At 42.8% G+C, this 21733-nt stretch overlaps 1 protein-coding gene across 3 annotated transcripts in view; it reads right to left on the bottom strand.

Moving 5' to 3' along the window:
• Window positions 1-169: 169 nt before the first annotated feature.
• The window catches only part of LOC139583837 (tyrosine-protein kinase Yes-like), a 50741-nt gene continuing 29177 nt past the window's right edge, over window positions 170-21733 (bottom strand). For all 3 annotated transcript variants that reach the window (XM_071415371.1, XM_071415372.1, XM_071415373.1), the window contains 7 exons: window positions 21509-21658; window positions 20305-20460; window positions 13650-13829; window positions 12120-12196; window positions 11581-11734; window positions 6256-6387; window positions 170-2418 (listed from right to left, as the gene is read on the bottom strand). In XM_071415371.1, the coding sequence (XP_071271472.1) occupies window positions 2210-2418; window positions 6256-6387; window positions 11581-11734; window positions 12120-12196; window positions 13650-13829; window positions 20305-20460; window positions 21509-21658 (1058 nt within the window). In that variant the 3' untranslated portion in view covers window positions 170-2209. The remainder of the gene's footprint in view (window positions 2419-6255; window positions 6388-11580; window positions 11735-12119; window positions 12197-13649; window positions 13830-20304; window positions 20461-21508; window positions 21659-21733) is intronic.

Raw genomic sequence — 21733 nt, 5'->3', positions numbered from 1 at the left:
GTAAATCCGGGGCAGTTTAATAGATCTCCGTCAATGTAACAGACACAAAATGAATTCATTAATAATAATATTAACATTGTGACAGCTCGTGCCTCGACAAGTGACATCAACTCCCCGTTGTCTATATAAAACTATTGCATCTAACGAATTAAACAAAGAATACCACACATTCAAATCTGAAATGTTTAATTTTCCAACTGTACAAATTCCACAGATTAGCATCCATAATTATTTCTCCAACGTTATAACTTGCATTCTAGTCTTAGCTGTCTTTAAAAAAACGTGACATCAACTGTCTGTTGTCTGTATGAAACTGATGAATCTAACGAGTTCAACAAATAGCACACATTTAAAATTTTAATTTTCCAACTGTACAAATTCCACAGATTAGTATCTAAATCATATTTCTCTTTACACCAACTTTATGACTTGCATTCTAGTCTTTGCTGTCCTTTTTTATTTATTTATAAAATTAGGATTTCACAACTTTGTACAAAGCCCTTCTTTAAAACCTCAGCTGACCATGTGTGTTCTGCCCATCTATGCAAGTATGGATGATCAAATGCATCACTGAATTGATGAGTTTAAAGAAAAACAAAGGAGCAAAATGACAACTGTTGATGTGACATGACACATTAAAAAGACCTTTGAGCTTCCTCCTGTTGCAGTCTTAAAATAACTGACTGCTCACGGGTTATGACTACTTTATAAAAACAAAAATGTCAATAAAAACTCATTCTCTTTGTATCTAGACTGAATGAAATCCATTCACACAATAAAATCACATGTAGACAACATAAAACAGTTCAGGTGCTTTGGCAATATTTTCCCATAAAGGCAAAATTGTTACTTTTTTTTAACCATTTTTAGAACTGAAAATGAAACACGTGAGGATGAGTCAAGTATAAAATCCAAAACAAAACGTTTGTTGAAGGACTTCTAAATGTATGTGAAAGAGAAGGCCAAGTCCTCTTTAACATAGGTGTGTAGAAGCATTTGCTGGCATGTAATGGCCAAATCAGGTGGTTGTATCAACAAATTCAAATTGTGGAACTAAGAGAGAGAACATTTAGTTTGTGTTGTGTAGTGCTATGATATGCGCAGAGACGAGACACATTGGCATGTAGCTTAGCATGTAGCTTAGTGATCTACAGGGCTGTGGGCTTTGCAAGGAGAGCTGAATATTCTCCCATCTCACAGTGATATATTGGTCTGGGGTGAAGTTTCCCCTAGGTACAGATCTAAGATCAGCTTCCCTTTCCATAACAATTATTAGGGGAAATGCTAAATTGAACCAAGATCAGCGTTTAGGGACAACTTCATCTTACTCCTACATATGCAGAAAATACTCTGTAGTGATCTTTAAAGAGGCTATTTAACTTGGCATAGCAATGGTCTGTCAGGGACACATAACACGATGGCCTTAGTGTTGTAAAAATGTCCAACTGAAGGACTCGAAGGGAAGGCTTCACATGAACCTAGAACCATGTCCGGGATATGAATTATTCTTAGTTACATAGAATAAAATCAACAAATAAAATATAAAATGAGCAGACAAGACGGACCCACGCAACTGTCCCTGATCCGCGCCACTCAAGTCAACCGTTCAGAAAAACACAGGAGAAAGAAAAGCATTTTCCTGTTGAACTGATGAAATGTACTGAACACAGAACTGCATTATCCTAACTGAAATATTCCCACAGTACTTGACAATATTCTCATCACTTACAGTACATCCTTCTCTCTCATCCACCATTTTGAAGAGCTCTTATTCCAAGGGCCCCTACCCATCTCTCTCATGTGGCATTTTCACAGTTCAACAAAGATTTTAGAAACAACAAAACAGAATGATTGGTCACTTCGAAAAAGAACATGATCATTAGAACCATGTGGGAAATTGAGGAATAAAAAAAAAAAAAGGAACAAAAGGAGTAGTCATACAAACTAAGACCTGTAGTACCTGAAATAAAAAAGACAATAAAATGATCAGTAAAAATTAGTGTAAAAAAAAAAAAAATAGCATTTATTTTTATCATCAAGGATAGCAGTGGTTTGTGCAACTCGATAACCAAGCTTCCAGTTGCCTTTTCTGAAGCACATTATTCATAGCGTTTAATCTCCATGCGTCTGTATCAGAGTCTGTTCCTCCTGGGTGGAGGGATACTTTGCACGGTGAAGGGGTCCAGGGCTGCGCTGCGGCCAGGCCTGACTATAGGTTATCCCCAGGCTGGTACTGTGGCTCCGTGGCTGTGAAGTAGTCCTCCAGGAAGGACTGGATGTACTCAAATGTGGGCCTCTCGTCGGGGTCCTTCTTCCAGCACAGCTTCATCATCTCGTGGAGGGAGTCGGGACAACCCTGGGGGCAGGGCATACGGTACCCCCGCTCCACCTGCTCCAGGACCTCCCTGTTCACCATGCCTGGGTGGAGAGAGAGAAATGGAAAGAAAGAGATAAATAATAGAGCGAGGGGGAGGGGGGGGGGGGTTAGTTTGTTTAGTGCCCATTACATTAACTGTGCAGTCAACCGTATCAGTTAGGTCACGCAATAAAATCAAGATTATCCACAACAAAACTAGGTCTGTGATCTAATTCCATTGAGACGTCCTCCAATCGCTTCACTAGCCTATATTACACCCCCCTCCTCCCTCCCCCTCAAAAAGCATAAGTAAAAAGGAGGCCTGAATCAGGGGTTGGAATCGGTTCAGGGAACAGAACCAAAAACAATGACATTTTTCAAGGAATAGAATCAGAAATGAAAGTGATTCTATACTGTTCCAGGAACAAGCATTATTTTAAAAGCATGGGAACCGGTTAATAACGTTATACACTGCTCAAAAAAATTAAGGTTCCACAGTTGACAGTGCATGTCAGATCAAATACCAAGCCATGAGGTCGAAGGAATTGTCCGTAAAAGTCCGAGACAGGGTTGTGTTGAGGCGCAGATCTGGGGAAGGGTACCAAAAAACTTCCCCAAGAACACAGTGGCCTCCATTCTTAAATGGAAGAAGTTTGGAACCACCAAGACTCTTCCTAGAGCTGGCCACCCGGTCAAATTGAGCAATCGGGGGAGAAGGGCCTTGGTAAGGGAAATGACCAAATACCCGATGGTCCCTCTGACAGAGCTCTAGAGTTGCTCTGTGGAGATGGGAGAACTTTCCAGAAGGACAACCATCTCTGCAGCACTCTACCAATCAGGCCTTTATGGTAGAGTGGCCAGATGGGAAGCCACTCCTCACTAAAAGGCATATCACAGCCCGTTTGGAATTTGCCAAAAGTCACCAAAAGACTTTCAGGCCATAAGAAACAAGATTCTCTGGTGTGATGAAACCAAGATGGCACTCTTTGGCCTGAATGCCAAGCGTTACGTCTGGAGGACACCTGGCACCATCCCTATGGTGAAGCATGGTGGTGGCAACATCATGCTGTGGGGATGTTTTTCAGCGGGAGGGATTGGGAGACTAGTCAGGATCGAGGCATAGATGAACGGAGCAAGGTATAGAGAGATCCTTGGTGAAAACCTGCTCCAGAACACTCAGGACCTCAGAATGGGGTGATGGTTCACCTTCCAACAGGACAACGACCCTAAACACACAGCCAAGACAATGCAGAAGTGTTGACAAGTCTCTGTATGCCCTTGAGTGACCCAGCCAGAGCCCGGACTTGAACCCGAACAAACATCTCTGGATAGACCTGAAAATAGCTGTGCAGCAACGCTCCCCATCCAACCTGACAGAGCTTGAGAGGATCTGCAGAGAAGAATGGGAGAAATTCCCCAAATACAGGTGTGCCAAGCTTGTAGCGTCACACCCAAGAAGACTCAAGGCTGTAATCCCCGCAAAGGTGCTTTAACAAAGTGTGGAGTAAAGGGTCTGAATACTTATGTAAATGTGATATTTCCATTTTATTCCAAAAATTGTTTAGCAAAAATGTCTCAACCTGTTTTTGCTTTGTTATTATGGGGTGTTGTCTGTAGATTGATCAGGGGGGAAAAAAGGTTTTATCAAATTTAGAATAGTCTGTTACAAAATGTGGAAAAAGTCAAGGGGTCTGAAAAACCTTCAGAAGGTGCTGTATAGCATCCTTAACTAGCATTAAAAAGTTTATCCGTTCTTCTCTAATTAAATATCTCTCTCCCTAATTTCTGAATCCCGCTTGTAACATCAGTAGGCTACAGTAGACTATGCTTCGGAAGGGGAGGGGCAGGCAGCCTACACGCACTGGCAAAGGTTTTCAGCTGGCAGGCAGACAGTGGAATAAGTTTCTAAGTGACAGGGCTTTGCATATTTTTTGTGGGACTGGAAAGAAATGCCCGTAACATAATACACTGCTCAAAAAAATAAAGGGAACACTTAAACAACACAATGTAACTCCAAGTCAATCACACTTCTGTGAAATCAAACTGTACACTTAGGAAGCAACACTGATTGACAATAAATGTCACATGCTGTTGTGCAAATGGAATAGACAAAAGGTGGAAATTATAGGCAATTAGCAAGACACCCCCAATAAAGGAGTGGTTCTACAGGTGGTGACCACAGACCACTTCTCAGTTCCTATGCTTCCTGGCTGATGTTTTGGTCACTTTTGAATGCTGGCGGTGCTTTCACTCTAGTGGTAGCATGAGACGGAGTCTACAACCCACACAAGTGGCTCAGGTAGTGCAGCTCATCCAGGATGGCACATCAATGCGAGCTGTGGCAAGAAGGTTTGCTGTGTCTGTCAGCGTAGTGTCCAGAGCATGGAGGCGCAACCAGGAGACAGGTCAGTACATCAGGAGACGTGGAGGAGGCCGTAGGAGGGCAACAACCCAGCAGCAGGACCGCTACCTCCGCCTTTGGACTCTAATCAAGTTGTAGAAACATCTCAAGGATGATCAATGGAAACAGGATGTACCTGAGCTAAAATGTTCATGTCCCATAGAAAAGGGTCTGAATACTTATGCAAATAAGGTATTGCAATTTTTTTATTTGTATAAATTTGCAAAAATAATCTAAAAACCTAATTTCGCTTTGTCATTATGAGGTATTTAAAAAAATGTAAAAAAAATTTAGATTGAGTTTGTAACATAACAAAATGTGGAAAAAGTCAAGTGGTCTGAATACTTTCCGAAGGCACTGTAGTGATTTATTAACTACAAAAAGGTAAGACTTGTTATTATTTAAATTCTGGTGCCGATCTGCACACACAAGCTTCTTAGATAGCTAGCTAGCGCTGGTCTAACATCAAGGCAACTCTCTGAAGTTCAAAGACATTCAAAGTTCCTTCATACCGTAGAAGCCGCTCCTCCGTAGGTATAAATCTGTGGTCCTAATTCAGATAACGAATGTCATAACAACAAGATGCCCAGCGCTTCAAGTCAAGCCTCTTCCTCCACCGTCTCTCCCCACCTGCAACATTTCAGTCGCATCTCGCGCCCTAACAATGGTCTGTACAATACATGTAAATAGTTTGCACACTCCATAGCAACCTGCTCTATCTGCACTGATTGGTGAAGTAATTTAATGTCGAGCTAAATGTAATAAAAAGGTTGATTTCAAGAGGTTTAAAAAGTAACAGAAAGGGTTAGGCGTTCAAACCGGTTCAGAATTTCATTTTGCTGGTCGAGATTTTTTTTAAAATAATGGTACTGTTCAGAACGAAACGATTGGAAAATAATTTCGGGTTCCAAAGCCTGGCCTGAAGGTTAGTGTCTGTGTGTGTGTCAGTGTTTCAGAGCACCCGCCAGCCTCTCTCTCTCCCCAGAGCTCCATCAGTCTGGGACAGATGGTTCTAAACAAGAGTGGTGTTCAATCTCCGGATCAGATCTCACCAGATGGTCTCCTCTAATCTCAGCCAGCTTGTGTGTGTGTGTGTTTACCCCACAGAGACAAAAACAGCAATCAGACAGTGTCACCCCTGGCCCACTTCCTATGACAGTATTAACTAGTCTAGGCTATAAGACTTGTGACGGATCACCTTTAACCAAATTAGTCACTTCCTTGTTTACATTGTGCTGGCATCTACTTCTATGACTACTCTTCCTGGTCACACAAGAAATCTGCTTCCCAGCTTCAGGCATCATACAATTGAAGTATCTTAACCAGATGGACAGCCTCACAGACTGCCATTGTTGTTATGGGACTGCGTCCCAAATGGCACTAATTCCTACATAGTGCCCATTCCCTATGAGCTCTAGTCAAAGGAAATGCACTATATAGGGAAAAGGGTCCCATGTGGGACGCAAACATGGTTTTTCCATTTTGTCTGTGTTCTCACCTGGGTAGGGCACCCTGCCCTTGGTCACCAGTTCGGTGAGTAAGATGCCGAACGACCAGCCATCTGACTTGATGGTGAAGCGGCCGTACAGAGCAGCCTCAGGAGCCGTCCACTTGATGGGGAACTTGGCCCCTAAAAACCAGAGCAGGACGGGGAAGAGATAAAAGAAGAGCGGGAAGGGAGACAGACAGAGAGAAAGAAGAGGGGGAAATACAGAGAGAGAAAGAAGAGAGACAGAACATTAACTTCCACTAGGGGTCATCAGAGACCTTACAGCTGTACCATAACCACTGAGAAGTGACTGATATTACAGTTCACACTCAAGTCTGCCATAACAATTACACTATTGACCTCAGCCACAAAATTAATCATAGCTTAATTTTTAACGGTTGAAGTGTGATCTGATTGCAAGGTAATTGATCGAAAAAGAATCCTACATTATAAATATATCACAGCGGGGCGAAAAAATCTAAAGTCACAATCAAAAGTCACATTCCAAAAGGTTTGAGGTTTAAGCGTGTTGTTGAGTGGGAAAAGGAGTGTTCGTGTCCTGTCCTGTTTCTCTGCTGAAACCATTGGGCTTAAATGGTTAAGCAGCAGGAAGCTCGAGAAAGAATTTACTCACCTCGACTAATCAGATTGGATATGACCATCTGCTTTTCGCCATTAGCCTAATTTACCATGGTAGGAAATCGGGTTGAATATTTTCCCGGTATTTTACAAATGTTCCATTCCGAGAATAAATCACTTTTCTCCCAGGTAACCCGGTATTTCCCACCAAAACCTGAAGGTGTCAATCTAAAGCATTATAAAGGATATAAATATGTCTGGATTTGATTAGAGCTTTGATCAGCATGAACATTCCAAACCTGATGCTACCTGAGCCTGATGAGCCATATATTCAATGCATTTTATGAGCCCTACAATACTGACATTTAATGAGCCAATCACACCGGCAGCTGCTGAAACTGAGGAGTATTTCTGTCTGTAATAAAGCCCCTTTGTGAGGAAACCCTCATTCTGATTGGGGAGCTAGGCCCAACCAGTGGGTTGGCCTATGCCCTCCCAGGCCCACCCATGGGAGGGCATACATCCATACATTAGGGCCTAAACATATTTTAAATTCATTTAAATTGACTGATTTTATTATATGAACTGTAACGCTGTGAAATTGTTGCATGGTGTGTTTATAATTTTGTTCAGTATATATACACACTGTATATATCTTTCTTGATGGAAAAATACTTGTCTGAACTTAAACGACTTAAACCAGGTAGAAAGTGTGTAGAAATTATAATTATTTAAATGTAATTTAATCTCTGAACAATTTTTCTTCAATCACAGCATTTTCAGCATTCTTCATCAAGAAATGTTTATTATTGACAATGAAAGAGGTGGGAATTTTGTTCCCTTCTCATATAATAATAAAAAAATATATATCTTTTTTTCCAGAGTTATTTGCTTAAATAAAAGACCATTGGGCGTCTATTACCAGAATGCTAACAACATTAGCCCACTTGGAGTTTGCCAAAAGGCACCTAAAGACTGTCAGACCAGATGAAACCAAGATTGAACTCTTTGGCTTGAATGCCAAGCGTCACGTCTGGAGGAAACCTGGAACCATCCCTATGGTGAAGCATGATGGTGGCAGCATCATGCTGTGGGGGTGTTTTTCACCGGCAGGGACTAGGATACTAGTCAGGATTGAGGCATAGATGAACGGAGCAAAGTACAGAGAGATCCTTGATGAAAACCTTCTCCAGAGCACTCTGGACCTCAGACTGGGGCGAAGGTCCACCATTCAATGGGACAACGACCCTAAGCACACAGCCAAGACAACGCAGGAGTGGCTTCGGGACAAGTCTCTGAATGTCCTTGTGTGGCCCAGCCAGAGCCTGGATTTGAACCTAATCGAACATCTCTGGAGAGCTCTGAAAATACCTGACAGAGCTTGAGAGGATCTACAGAGAAGAATGGCAGAAACTCCCCAAATTCAGGTCTGCCAAGCTTGTAGCGTCATACCCAAGAAGACTCGAGGCTGTAATTGCTGCCAAAGGTGCTTCAACAAAGTACAGAGTAAAGGGTCTGAATACTTATGTAAATGTGATTTTTTTTTTATAATTTTTTTTTTTATAAATTAGCAAATATTTTTTTTACCTGATTTTGCTTTGTCATTATAGGGTATTGTGTGTAGGTGGATGATTTAATACATGTTTTAGAATAAGGCTAGAACCCAACAAAATGTGAAAAAAGGGCACTGTACTCTTCCATGCCGCCCCTGGGAGGGGTGCGTCACTTGAGTTGGTTGAGTCATTGACGTGATCTTCCTGTCTGGGTTGGCAGCTGGCCCGATGACTCCTTGCTGTCCCCAGTTCACCTGGCCGTGCTGCTGCTCCAGTTTCAACTGTTCTGCCTGCGGCTATGGAATCCTGACCTGTTCACTGGACGTGCTACCTGTCCCAGACATGCTGTTTTCAACTCTCTAGAGACCGCAGGAGCGGTAGAGATACTCTGAATGATCGACTTTGAAAAGCCAACTGACATTTACTCCTGAGGTGCTGACCTGTTGCACCCTCGACATCCACTGTGATTATTATTATTTGACCCTGCTGGTCATCTATGAACATTTGAACATCTTGGCCATGTTCTGTTATAATCTCCACCCGGCACAGCCAGAAAAGGACTGACCACCCCTCATAGCCTGGCTCCTCTCTAGGTTTCTTCCTAGGTTCTGGCCTTTCTAGGGAGTTTTTCCTAGCCACCGTGCTTCTACACCTGCATTGCTACACCTGCGTCACGTCTGGAGGAAACCTGGAACCATCCCTATGGTGAAGCATGGTCTGGAGGAAACCAACGACCCTAACGACCTTGCTGTTTGGGGTTTTATGCTGGGTTTCCGTACAGCACTTTGTGATATCAGCTGATGTAAGAAAGGCTTTATAAATACATTTGATTTGATTTATTTGTCACATGGGCCGAATACAACAAGTGTAGTAGACCTTACCGTGAAATGCTTACTTACAAGCCCTTAACCAACAGTGCAGTTCAAGAGTTATGAAAATATTTACCAAATAAAATAACAGTAAAAAATAATAAAAAGTAACAATAACATAACTATAATGAGGCTATATACAGGGGGTACTCGTACCGAGTCAATGTGCGGGGGTACAGGTTAATTGAGGTAATGTGTACATGTAGGTAGGGGTGAAGTACCTATGCATATACAATAAACAGCAAGTAGCAGCAGTGTACAAAACAAATTGGGGGGGGGGGGGGGGGGTCAACGTACTAGTCCGGTGACCATTTGATTAATTGTTAAGCAGTCTTATGGCTTGGAGGTAGAAGATGTTGAGGAGCCTTTTAGTCCTAGACTTCACGCTCCGGTACCGCATACCGTGCGGTGGCAGAGAAAACAGTCTATGACTAGGGTGACTGGAGTCTGACAATTTTATGGGCTTTCCTCTGACACTGCCTACTATATAGGTCCTCGATTGCAGGAAGCTTGGCCCCAGTGATGTACTGGGCCGTATGCACTACCCTCTGTAGTGGCTTACGGTCAGATGCCGAGCAGTTGCCATACCAGGCGGTGATGCAACCAGTCAGGATGCTTCGATGGTGCAGCAGGGGGGAAAAAGGATTTGTCGTGCCCTCTTCACGACTATCTTGGTGTGTTTGGACCATGAAAGTTTGTTGGTGATGTGGACACCAAGGAACTTGAAACTCTCGACCCGCTCCACAACAGTCCCGTTGATGTTAATGGGGGCCTGTTCGGCCCGCCTTTTCCTGTAGTCCACGATCAGCTCCTTTTGCTCACATTGAGGGAGAGGTTGTTGTCCTGGCACCACAGTGCCAGTTCTCTGACCTCCTCCCTATAGGCTGTCTCATCGTTGTCGTTGATCAGGCCTACCACTGTTGTGTCGGCAGCAAACTATATGATGGTGTTGGAGTCATGTTTGGCCATGTAGTCGTGGGTGAACAGGGAGTACAGGAGGGGACTAAGTACACAACCCTGAGGGGCACCAGTGTTGAGGATCAGTGTGGCAGACATGTTGCCTACCCTCACCACCTGGAGGTGGTCCGTCAGGGAGTCCAGGAACCAGTTGCAGAGGGAGGTGTTTAATCCCAGGGTCCTTAGCTTAAGTGATGAACAAGAGACGAGAGACATTGAGCAAATGAACAACGTTTTGACGAATGCCGTACTGGCTCTCCAGCAGCATGTCTACAAGCTGTGTCTGTGTGGAGTCTGGAGTCACTAGGGCAACGGGCCTGCCTGCTCTGCTCGGAGAAGAGGGGGGAGGAGGAGACCACCAAGAACACAGAGGCGACAAAACGCAAGGAAATCACGATAGCAGTGGCAGCTGTACAAATAACTCAACCAAAAGGCTTTGACTTCTCAAACGCTAGCACAATATGATGCCCCGTCACTTTAATAATTCAGCCACTTACTTAGATAGCAAATTAGACTTAGGGGTCATGTTAACACAGAATTTTGCGGTTTTCACGGAGGTAAAAAATATGAAACGCATAAGAAATAGCTTGCTATGTTTTGTAAAACACAGATCTAAAATGCTTCTTCTTGTAATTTCTGCTCGGCATCAGACAAATGTTGTGTGCAAGTTGCACTTCTAAACTCGGATGAGAATTCACTAATGGGCATTCTATCAGCAGACAGCGCTCTGACTGATGTGGAGCTACTTATCTCTGGTACTTTCAAGATGAACATTAGGAAATGTAGCTGGCTACATTCTTCCTATGACAGGCCTAAACATTAGAAATATGATGTCCATGCATCGTATATGCTTTTTCATTGTAAGCTCATTTAGTCGTGTGGCTTCCAGCCAAATAGCGTTGCACTTCTGTTGCCATCTGATGAAAATGAAGCTACTTTCTGTTGAATGTGTTGCACTAATGTATTTTCTGTGAAGGAAAACTATAGTTGCATGTCCCTGATCACTATATTGAAGCAAAAAATAAATAAAAGACTTTCAATATAAAACGTGACCCCTGTCAATACACAGTTGGACTCACCTGCTCCTGCTTTCTCCTGTTGTGCTATTTACAAACAAACACGTGACTGGATCAACCGTGATGGGGAAATAACTAAGCTTCATAACGTAAAATAATGTGACAGGTGAAATAAGAACGCTTTGCACACGTTGACAGCAGGTATTTACTTAACAAAATAGCTACAAATATTACAATGTATTGAAAAAGTGAAAAGAAATAGTTTAAAAGTATTGATGGTATTGAAGAAACATCCCGTGGCTATTTCCAAATACCCCGGTATACGGTATCCCGCTCAAGCCTAGTCTGTGCTCTACTAACCTTGCCTAGCCGTGTACTCGTTGTCCTCGATCAGCCTGGCCAGACCGAAGTCGGCGATCTTGCACACCAAGTTGTCCGCGACCAGGATGTTAGCGGCACGGAGGTCCCTGTGGATGTAGTTCATCCTCTCGATGAAAGCCATACCGTCAGCGATCTGAGGAAAACAAGAAAAATTGTTTTACACTCCATTTCATCACCTATGCCCACGTTAATATTTGATGTGACCCACTCAGAGCGGAGCAGCCTTTCTTAGGATAGGTCCTAAATGACACCCTAATCCCTATATAGTGCACTACTTTTGAACAGAGCCCTATGGGCCCTGGGTAAAAGTATTGCACTAAATAGGGAATTGGGTGCCATCTGGGACGCATAGATACACACAAGAGGGAGGAATCTGGTGATGGAGAAAGGAAGAAATAGTTTTTTCTTGTACTACTGGCAGTCAAAAAGAGGCCAAACGTATCCTTGGGTGGAGATACTGATGGGCGAGAAACTTGGAATCATACATGGTGGTTTACTGAGGCTGACTTTTGACTTACCTGTGCGGCCATATCCACCAGCAAGGGAAGCTTGAGGAATTTACCATCTCCCTCCTTCAGGAAATCCAGTAAACTTCCTACAATTACAAAATCAGCAACACATGACAGTTACTGTACCAGAGAGAGAGTGCTGTAAATGTTGCCAACAGTGCAGCAACAAAACACCACAGAAATAGTGACTTAAGGCTTCTTAAATACGACATCTTAAATATTCCCTTGGTATTGATGATGCTAGCAGCGTGTGTCTATGTTTGGCACATGGCTCTTAAAGACATTTAGGATGTGTCCCAAATGGTACCCTATTTACCTATATAGTGCACTACTTTTGACCACAGCCCTATGGGGCCCTGGTGACTGGCCAAAACTAGTACACTATATAGGGAATAGGGTGTCATTTAGGACACAAACATTGCCATTTCCTTGTGTGTGAGAGGAAACCAAGATTATAGTCACAGGGGACATCAATGGGATAAACACACACTCCCCTGTATGAGTTAGGCTAGTCTACACACACACACACCAATGCAATCTAATTTAAAACACACACACAGTCACACACACACACACAGTCACACACACAGGTCACTGAGTCCACTTACAGGGATAAGTCATTAGTGTTCAATCACTAATTAAAAAGAAACAGGGAGACGCATTGCAGTCAAGAAAGATGAAAGCTCGCCACAAAACTGCTGCAGTTTTCAATTAAACATCTCTGCTCCGGGCCTCCAAAACCCACATGGGATTTGCAAGGACTTTCAAACGGTAGGGTACGTTAATTAAAACGGCCGTAACATTTAAAAAATTTAATATTTAAGGAAATTGGCCGGGATACTTCTAATGGGATGACGTGTGTGTTGTGGCGTAATATCTAAAACTTCAGATTCCAAACTTTCACACGAGCTCTAAGATCTTTCGGAGACATGCAACAACTAACGTCCAAATCTCATGCCTTCTCTTCTTTGTATTAAAATCCATGTCAGGTTCTCCAACTCCATCACACATGTATAACAAGCTCCAGCTGAGCCAGTCAGCCAATCACCTGCCCCAGGCGTGTGTGTGAGTGAGTGTGTAAAGGACCCTTCCGTAGAGAGGCTCTAGCTATAACTTTTTTTAATTACACATCTGATCAGCCGTAGATCTAGATCTCAACACCATGCTACCAGTCACACACACACACACGTCACTGCATCTGTGTGTGTCATGAACATGTGTACCTGCTACCTAGCCATGTCTGTTGGCTTGTTCCACATTGTTTCCGACGTGACGCAGTTTGGGTAAAATGTGACTGACTGCCTGATCCACAAATAATACGGAGTAGTTATTTATGTTGCAATGTCATTTGTAGGTCAGTCAGTCGGCAGTTGCCTGCAATGTCGAACAAGCCCTCGGACTACTGCCCCTATGCAGATGGGTTATGCGATGGGTTGTAACTATGTAGATGGAATTCCATGTCACATACATTCCGTGTGTACAATAATATGTGTGTGTGATTTATACGCGTCTGCTATACGTGCGTACGACGATGGGTACCTTTGGCCATGTACTCAGTGACGATGTAGATGGGTTCCTCAGACACCACGGCGTAGAGGGGCACCAGCTTGTCGTGCCTCAACTTCTTCATGATCTGGGCCTCCTGGAGGAAGGCCTCGGGGGACATGGTGCCTGGCTTCAGGGTCTTAATCGCCACCTTGGTGGTGCCGTTCCACGTGCCTGAATAGAATGACAAAATTTGAGTAAGTCATGTTTGAGTCATGATGCTACTACCTCTTATTGTACCAGAAAGACAATAGTGTAAAAAGGAGTAAACAAAATGGTAGTTTCCAGCACAGTACACATTATGTATGTGTACTAAATGGCACCCTATTCCCTACACAGCCTGGTCAAAAGAAGTGCACTACATAGGGATTAGGGTGCGATTTGGGATGCATTTTCTGACATATTACAGTATGGCTACTGTTTATAGAGTTATACAGTGTGTCATAGGTAGAATGTGACAAACGGGGTGTATTTGGGTACAGAGAGGAAAGCACACATGAAGTTATGAGCTGTAGCTGAAAGGACTTGAGTCCCCGAAGGAGCGGATGCCACTGTGACAGAGCGAGTCTTCACTTTTACGTAGATATGGGATAGGCAAACATACAGTTGAAGTGGGAAGTTTACATACACCTTAGCCAAATACATTTAAACTCAGTTATTCACAATTCCTGACATTTACCCTAGTAAAAATTCCCTGTCTTAGGTCAGTTAGGATCACCACTTTATTTTAAGAATGTGAAATGTCAGAATGTCAGTAGAGAGAATTATTTATTTCAGCTTTTATTTCTTTCATCACATTCCCAGTGGGTCAGAAGTTTACATACACTCAATTAGTATTTGGTAGCATTGCCTTTGAATTGTTTAACTTGGGTCAAATGTTTCGAGTAGCCTTCCACAAGCTTCCCACAATAAGTTGGGTGAATTTTGGCCCATTCCTCCTGACAGAACTGGTGTAACTGAGTCAGGTTTGTAGGCCTCCTTGCTCGCACACCCCTTTTCAGTTCTTCCCACAGAATTTCTATAGGATTGAGGTCAGGGCTTTGTGATGGCCACTCCAATACCTTGACTTTGTTGTCCTTAAGTCATTTTGCCACAACTTTGGAAGTATGCTTAGGGTCATTGTCCATTTGGAAGACCTGTTTGCGACCAATCTTTAACTTCCTGACTGATGTCTTGAGATGTTGCTTCAATATATCTACATAATTTTCCTCCCTCATGATGCCATCTATTTTGTGAAGTGCACCAGTCCCTCCTGCAGCAAAGCACTCCCATAACAAGATGCTGCCACCCCTGTGTTTAATGGTTGTGATGGTGTTCTTCGGCTTGCAAGCCTCCCTCTTTTTCCTCCAAACATAATGGTGGTCATTATGGCCGAACTTCTATTTTTGTTTCATCAGACCAGAGGACATTTCTCCATAAAGTATGATCTTTGTCCCCATGTGCAGTTGCAAACCGTAGTCTGGCTTTTTATGGCGGTTTTGGAGCAGTGGCTTCTTCCTTGTTGAGCGGCCTTTCAGGTTATGTTGATATAGGACTGGTTTTACTGTGGATATAGATAAGTTTGTACCCATTCCTCCAGCATCTTCACAAGGTCCTTTGCTGTTGTTCTGGGATTGATTTGCACTTCTCGCACCAAAGTATGTTCATCTCTAGGAGAGAACACGTCACTTCCTGAGCGGTATGACAGCTGCGTGGTCCCATGGTGTTTATGCTTGCGTACTATTGTTTGTACAGATGAACGTGGTACCTTCAGGCGTTTGGAAATTGCTCCCAATGATGAACCAGACTTGTGGAGGTCTATAATTGTTTTTCCTGAGGTCTTGGCTGATTTCATTTGATTTTCCCATGATGTCAAGCAAAGAGGCACTGAGTTTGAAGGTAGGCCTTGAAATACATGCACAAGTACACCTCCAATTGACTCAAATGACGTCAATTAGCCTATCAGAAGCTTCTAAAGCCATGACATCATTTTCTCAAATTTTCCAAGCTGTTTAAAGGCACAGTCAACTTAGTGTATGTAAACTTCTGACCAACTGGAATTGTGATACAGTGAATTATAAGTGAAATAATGTGTCTGTAAACAATTGTTGGAAAAATTACTTGTGTCATGCACAAAGTAGATGCCCTAACCGACTTGCCAAAACTATAGTTTGTTAACAAGAAATGTGTGGAGTGGTTGAAAAACTAGTTAATGACTCCAACCTAAGTGTATGTAAACTTCCAAATTCAACTGTATATATAATTATTTAGTTTTTTGTCCTATCATGATCGAACAGTGCCAACCCTATATCCTAGACACCCACCTAAGCGACCCACCCACTAAGGAGAAGTCCTTATTCGTTTTATAGGCCTGCTGCAAGTAGCCTATGCAGTCATGACAGAAAGGTGAATGCGGTCTGAGATCCACTAAAGCAGGACCGCCCCCACAAGAGTCTGACCCTGCCTGGCAGGGTAGGTCCAAAAGCCAAAGCCCCAGATGGGATTTTCTCAAAGCTGCTAATGAGAACCTTGATGACCTCGCACCTAGCCGGTGGGAATTCCGGTGGAGTACCCCCACCCAGGTAGTGGCAGTGCTGGCAACACTGGCTGCAGTAACCCATGGGGAGGGAGTTGCACTCGGACAATCAGAGTGGGGGTATATTATTGTAGCCCTGGCGGCACAGAATAATCAAATGGTCTGACTGCACAGAGGTGCTTGGGAAGATGGGTCACAATGGGGACGCTTGTGTGGGTGTTGGGGTGAAAGTGGATGTGCGAGCTCCATCAGCTAGGACTAGATATTGGTTAATCAAATCTTCCAATTCTTGCTCAATTTGGCATGCCTTCTTAAATAGCCAAACTGCATATGCACTCACACATCTAGTATTCTCTTGAGTTGGGGGGGTACAAACGAGGCAAATGTGTTCGAAATTACGTTGGCTGTGAATCTGGATCTGTAGTGTAGGTGTCACCATGTGCTCTTTTTAAAGGATGGGCCCCTATCTCTTAAAGGCCCTAGGATCCATGTGTACAGGGTGTCAAAATATACTAGATTTTGGAACATTGCTGCAGGGACTTCCAATCAGCCACAAGAGCATTAGTGAGGTCGGGAACTGGTGTTGGGCGACTAGACCTGGCACGCAGTCGGCGTTCTAATTCATCCCAAAGGTGTTCGATGGGGTTGAGGTCAGGGCTCTGTGCAGGCCAGTTAAGTTCTTCCACACCGATCTCGACAAATAATTTCTGTATGGACCTCGCTTTGTGCATGGGGGCATTGCCATGCTGAAACTGGATAGGGCCTTCCCCAAACTGCACAGAATTGTTTAGAATGTCATTGTATGCTGTAACGTTAAGATTTCCCTTCACTAAGGGGCCTAGCCTGAACCATGAAAAACAGCCCCAGATCATTATTCCTCCTCCACTAAACTTCACAGTTGGCACTATGCATTCGGCAGGTAGCGTTCTCCTGGCATCTGTCAAACACAGATTTGTCTGTCGGACTGCCAGATGGTGAAGCGTGATTCATCACTCCAGAGAACGCGTTTCCACTGCTCCAGAGTCAAATGGCAGTGAGCTTTACACCACTCCAGCCAACGCTTGGCATTGTGCATGGTGATCTTAGCCTTGTGTGCGGCTGCTCGGCCATGGAAACCCATTTTATGAAGCTTCCGACAAACAGTTATTGTGCTGACGTTGCTTCTAGAGGCAGTTTGGAACTCAGTAGGGAGTTTCACAACCGAGGACAGACAATTTTTACGCACTACACGCTACCACTTCGCGGCTGAGCCGTTGTTGCTCCTTGACGTTTTCACTTCAAAATAACAGCACTTACAGTTGACCGGAGCAGCTCTAGCAGGGCAGAATTTTGAAGAACTGACTTGTTGGAAAGGTGTAATCTTATGACGGTACCACGTTAAAGTCACTGAGCTCTTCTGTAAGGCCATTCTACTACCAATGTTTGTCTATGGATATTGCACAGCTGTGTGCTCGATTTTATACATTTGTCAGCAATGGGTGTGGCTGAAATAGCCAAATCCACTAATTTGAAGGGGTGTCCACATTCTTTTGTATATATAGTGTACCTCAACGGAACATAAAGGAAATCACACTGCAAACTATCACCCTCATGCACTTAAAGAAATATTATCAATATATTGGAACTAGTGGATATATGGAGGCTTAAATATCCTGACCTAGTGAGATATACATGGCGGAGGCTCAATAAAGCTATTCGTCTTTACAACAGATGGTGTCAAGCACTCCTCCAGCGTCTTTTCATTTTCTCGGTCTCTCACAAATGTTCTTCTTTGTGATCCGAACACCTCAAACTAAGATTTGTCTGTTCATAACACTTTTTTTCAATCTTCCTTTGTCCAGTGTCTGTGTTATTTTGAACATCTTATTATTTTATTGGCCAGTCAGATGTGTTTTCTTTTTGCAAAAAGCTGCCAGTTGAGGACTTGTGAGGCATCTGTTTCTCAAACTAGACACTCTAATGTACTTGTCCTCTTGCTCAGTTGTACACCGGAGCCTCCCACTTCTCCTTCTATTCTGGTTAGAGCCAGTTTGTGCTGTTCTATGAAGGGAGTAGTACACAGCATTGTACGAGATCTTCAGTTTCTTGACAATTTCTTGCATGCAATAGCCTTCATTTCTCAGAATAAGAATAGACTGATGAGTTTCAGAAGAAGGTTCTTTGTTTCTGGCCATTTTGAGCCTGTAATCGAACCCACAAATGCTGATTCTCCAGACGCTCAACTAGTCTAAAGAAGGACAGTTTTGCTGCTTCTTTAATCAGAACATCAGTTTTCAGCTCTGCTAACATAATTCCAAAAGGGATTTCTAAAGATCAATTAGCCTTGGATTAGCTAACACAACGTGCCATTGGAACACAGGACTGATGGTTGCTGATAATGGGCCTCTGTATGTAGATATTCCATAAACAATCTGCTGTTTCCAGCTACAATAGTCATTTACAACAGGTTTTTACATGGACGATACATTGGAGATAATATAAGATAAGTACTGGAAACAATAGACCACTAAAACAACAAAAAAAATCAGGGAAACCAGGCCTGGTATTCATAGCTAACTTTGAAAAGGCCCGAAATGTATATATAAATGCCTGGACTATTTTAATTTAGGAGAATCTCTTAAACGATGGGTTAAAGTTATGTATAACCCCAGGTGTAAAATAGTAAATAATGGCTACTTCTCAGAAAGTAATAAATTGTCAAGAGGAGTAAAACAAGGTTGTCCACTATCGGCATATCTATTTATTATGAACATCGAAATGTTAGCTATTAAAGTCAGATCCGACAACAATATTGAGGGGCTAGAAATCCAGGGCTTAAAAACAAAGCTGTCATTGTACGCTGATTTGGATCCCTGCACAGCCTGACAGGAGCTAGATAATTTTTCTAACCTCTCTGGATTCATACTGAATAATGATGTGCACCCTGATTAATTATTTAGTCATATCCCAGTTGACCTATTTACTTATGGTCCTTCTACACCTAAAAAAGTTTTTTTTAATTATATGAGCAAAAAATATTCACTTTATTTGGAACGGAAGCTCGACTAAATTAAACAGGCCTATTTATATCATGAATATTAATTCCGAAGGCAGAAATTATTAAATATTAAAGCATCGTAACTCTCACTAAAGGCTTCAATCACACAAACTATACTTAAATCTGAACTGGTTCTCTAGCAGATAAGTAAGAATGGCTCACCCCGTGTTTAAGAATGCTCTTTTACCCTTTATTAAAATAAATATTTATATATTTTATTTTTTAACCTTTATTTAACTAGGCAAGTCAGTTAAGAACAAATTATTTTTTACAATGACAGCCTAGGAACAGTGGGTTGGTTGCAATTTCAGTTTAATCCACTATAAAAGACAGAACAAATACTATGGTTAAACTCAAATATACTAATTGATGATAAAACATTATTTATGAAAAGAAACATATGATCTTTGTGAATTATATCATAAATAGGACTGGTGGAATGTCACACATGCAGTTAACAAAAATACATGGAAATGTCTGCTCTTCCCAAAATTACAACCAACTGATTGCAGCATTACTGCAAAAATGGATGACATAAGTGGATATGGGAGAAGGTAAGGAACTTGTCTGTCAGCCTTGCAATAAGGACCAAAATTGGCTATAGAAAAATTGTGATAAAAAAAAAAAAAAAGTATGCCAGTTTCATTTTAGGACCAAACAATTGACAGATGCGCCATACAGGTTGCAAAATAGTTGGGAGGAGATTTTTGATATACCAATTCCATGGCACATGGTTTATGAATTGATACACAAAACGACGCCGGATTCAAAACGTAGTTTTTCAATTTAAATTATTATTCAAAATTCTTGCAACCAATAGAATGTCATATATATGGGGGACAATCATTAGGTCACTTGTTTTGGTACTGCCCATGTGTAGCTTGTTTTTGGTTGCAGGTTCAGGAATGGTTGAAAAATTGCAACATTTACTCTGAGCTAACTCTACAAATAACACTGCTGGATGATTTTAAAAGTCATAGTAATATAATAATATGTCATACTGTATATTCCCTGTCTGTTGCCCATCCAGACCATTCGGAGTGTCAAGTATGTGTGTGTGTCTCTGTCTGTCTGTATGTGTGTGTGTACAGTCTTACCCATCCAGACCTCTCCGAAGCAGCCCTGGCCCAGTTTGAGCTCCAGGCGGAGGGACTCCCGGGGGATCTCCCAGGCATCCTTGGCCAGGCCCTGAGTCTGGGGCTTCACCGTGGGGCACACCGTGGTCAGCCGGTGGCACAGCCCATCTGCATGCTCTGAGCGTGGGGACAGACACACACATATACACACACACAGATGCACGCACACACCCACACACATAAATACCATGGTCAACATTCTTCTGAGTCACAGGAGTAACTAATATACAACGAACGCAGCTTAAAAAGGGGACATTTCACACAGTACTTCAAGTTTTTCCGTACACCATGTGATACGGCTAAATTCAGCCTATAATTACACAGCTGAAATATGAATGAGAAGAGAATGGTTTAACACAGCTTGGACCTGCTGGTTTCAAAATGCACCAGAGAAAGTAGATTATGTCCCAAATGGCACACTATTCCCTATATAGTGCACTACTTTTCACCTGGTCCCATAGGGCTCTGGTCAAAAGTAGTGCACTGTGTAGGGAACAGGGTTCCATTTGGGACACAAACAGCAGTAAAGTGGGCTCACCCAGAGCGCTTTAACCTCTCTCCTTTGGCGGCAAGGGAAGCACTTAAGGAAGGTATCCATTAAATATTCAATCTGAGTACCATTCCTCGAGCTGGAGAAATCACCGGAACAATTACAGGTACGCCAGGTATTAACAAAGCACAGACGAGGGACAGAGAGAGAGAGATAGAGACTGTGGTAAAAGAGAGTGAATTTTAGATCAGGAACTGCTCTGCTCTTGGAGAAGGGAGGGAAGCGGTGAATGAGAAAGTTACTGGGGAGCTACACTCGGTTGTTGTGAAAACATTTTTTTTTTTTTGGTAATACAACTGGACGCGTGACCTTTTGCCGGCGTGAACAGAACGCAAGCCACTTCATTAAGTGTTCTCGTGTGTGAGCTGCACATCAAACTTTTCAAAATAGAACCAGTGTAATTTTACGAGGAGCAGTGCAAGCCTCACGCGGAGCCGTGCTGCTTCCACCCAGGTTTCATTGAAATGAATAAGAGTGTCTCACGCTCACCAAGGCTACATTTGCAGGGTAGCAGGTCTGTAAGAGAGTGAGTTTGAGAGAGTGCTAGAGAAGAGAGAGAGAGAGAGAGAGAGAGAGAGAGAGAGAGATCCTATGAAAAAGAGCTAGAAGACCTACCTGTGTAGTGTTTGACCAGTTTCTGCAGGGTGTCAAACTGGGCGCGTGTGGTGATGTAGTAACCCCCGTTGTCGAGTTTGCGGATCTTGTAGTGTTTCACATTGTCACCTTTGGCATCGTCCCAGTCTCGTATGGACAAGGAATAAGCACCTGGAGGAGACAATGACCAGATTCTTCGTCCATCCATCCAACAGTATTAAGATCTAGGCTTTATCTATTCATGTA

Source organism: Salvelinus alpinus, chromosome 8, assembly GCF_045679555.1.
Source record: "Salvelinus alpinus chromosome 8, SLU_Salpinus.1, whole genome shotgun sequence".
In the NCBI taxonomy this organism is placed as follows: Eukaryota; Metazoa; Chordata; class Actinopteri; order Salmoniformes; family Salmonidae; genus Salvelinus; species Salvelinus alpinus.
The sequence above is the reverse complement of the archived record's forward strand: the minus strand, read 5'-3'. Positions and strand labels throughout refer to the sequence as shown.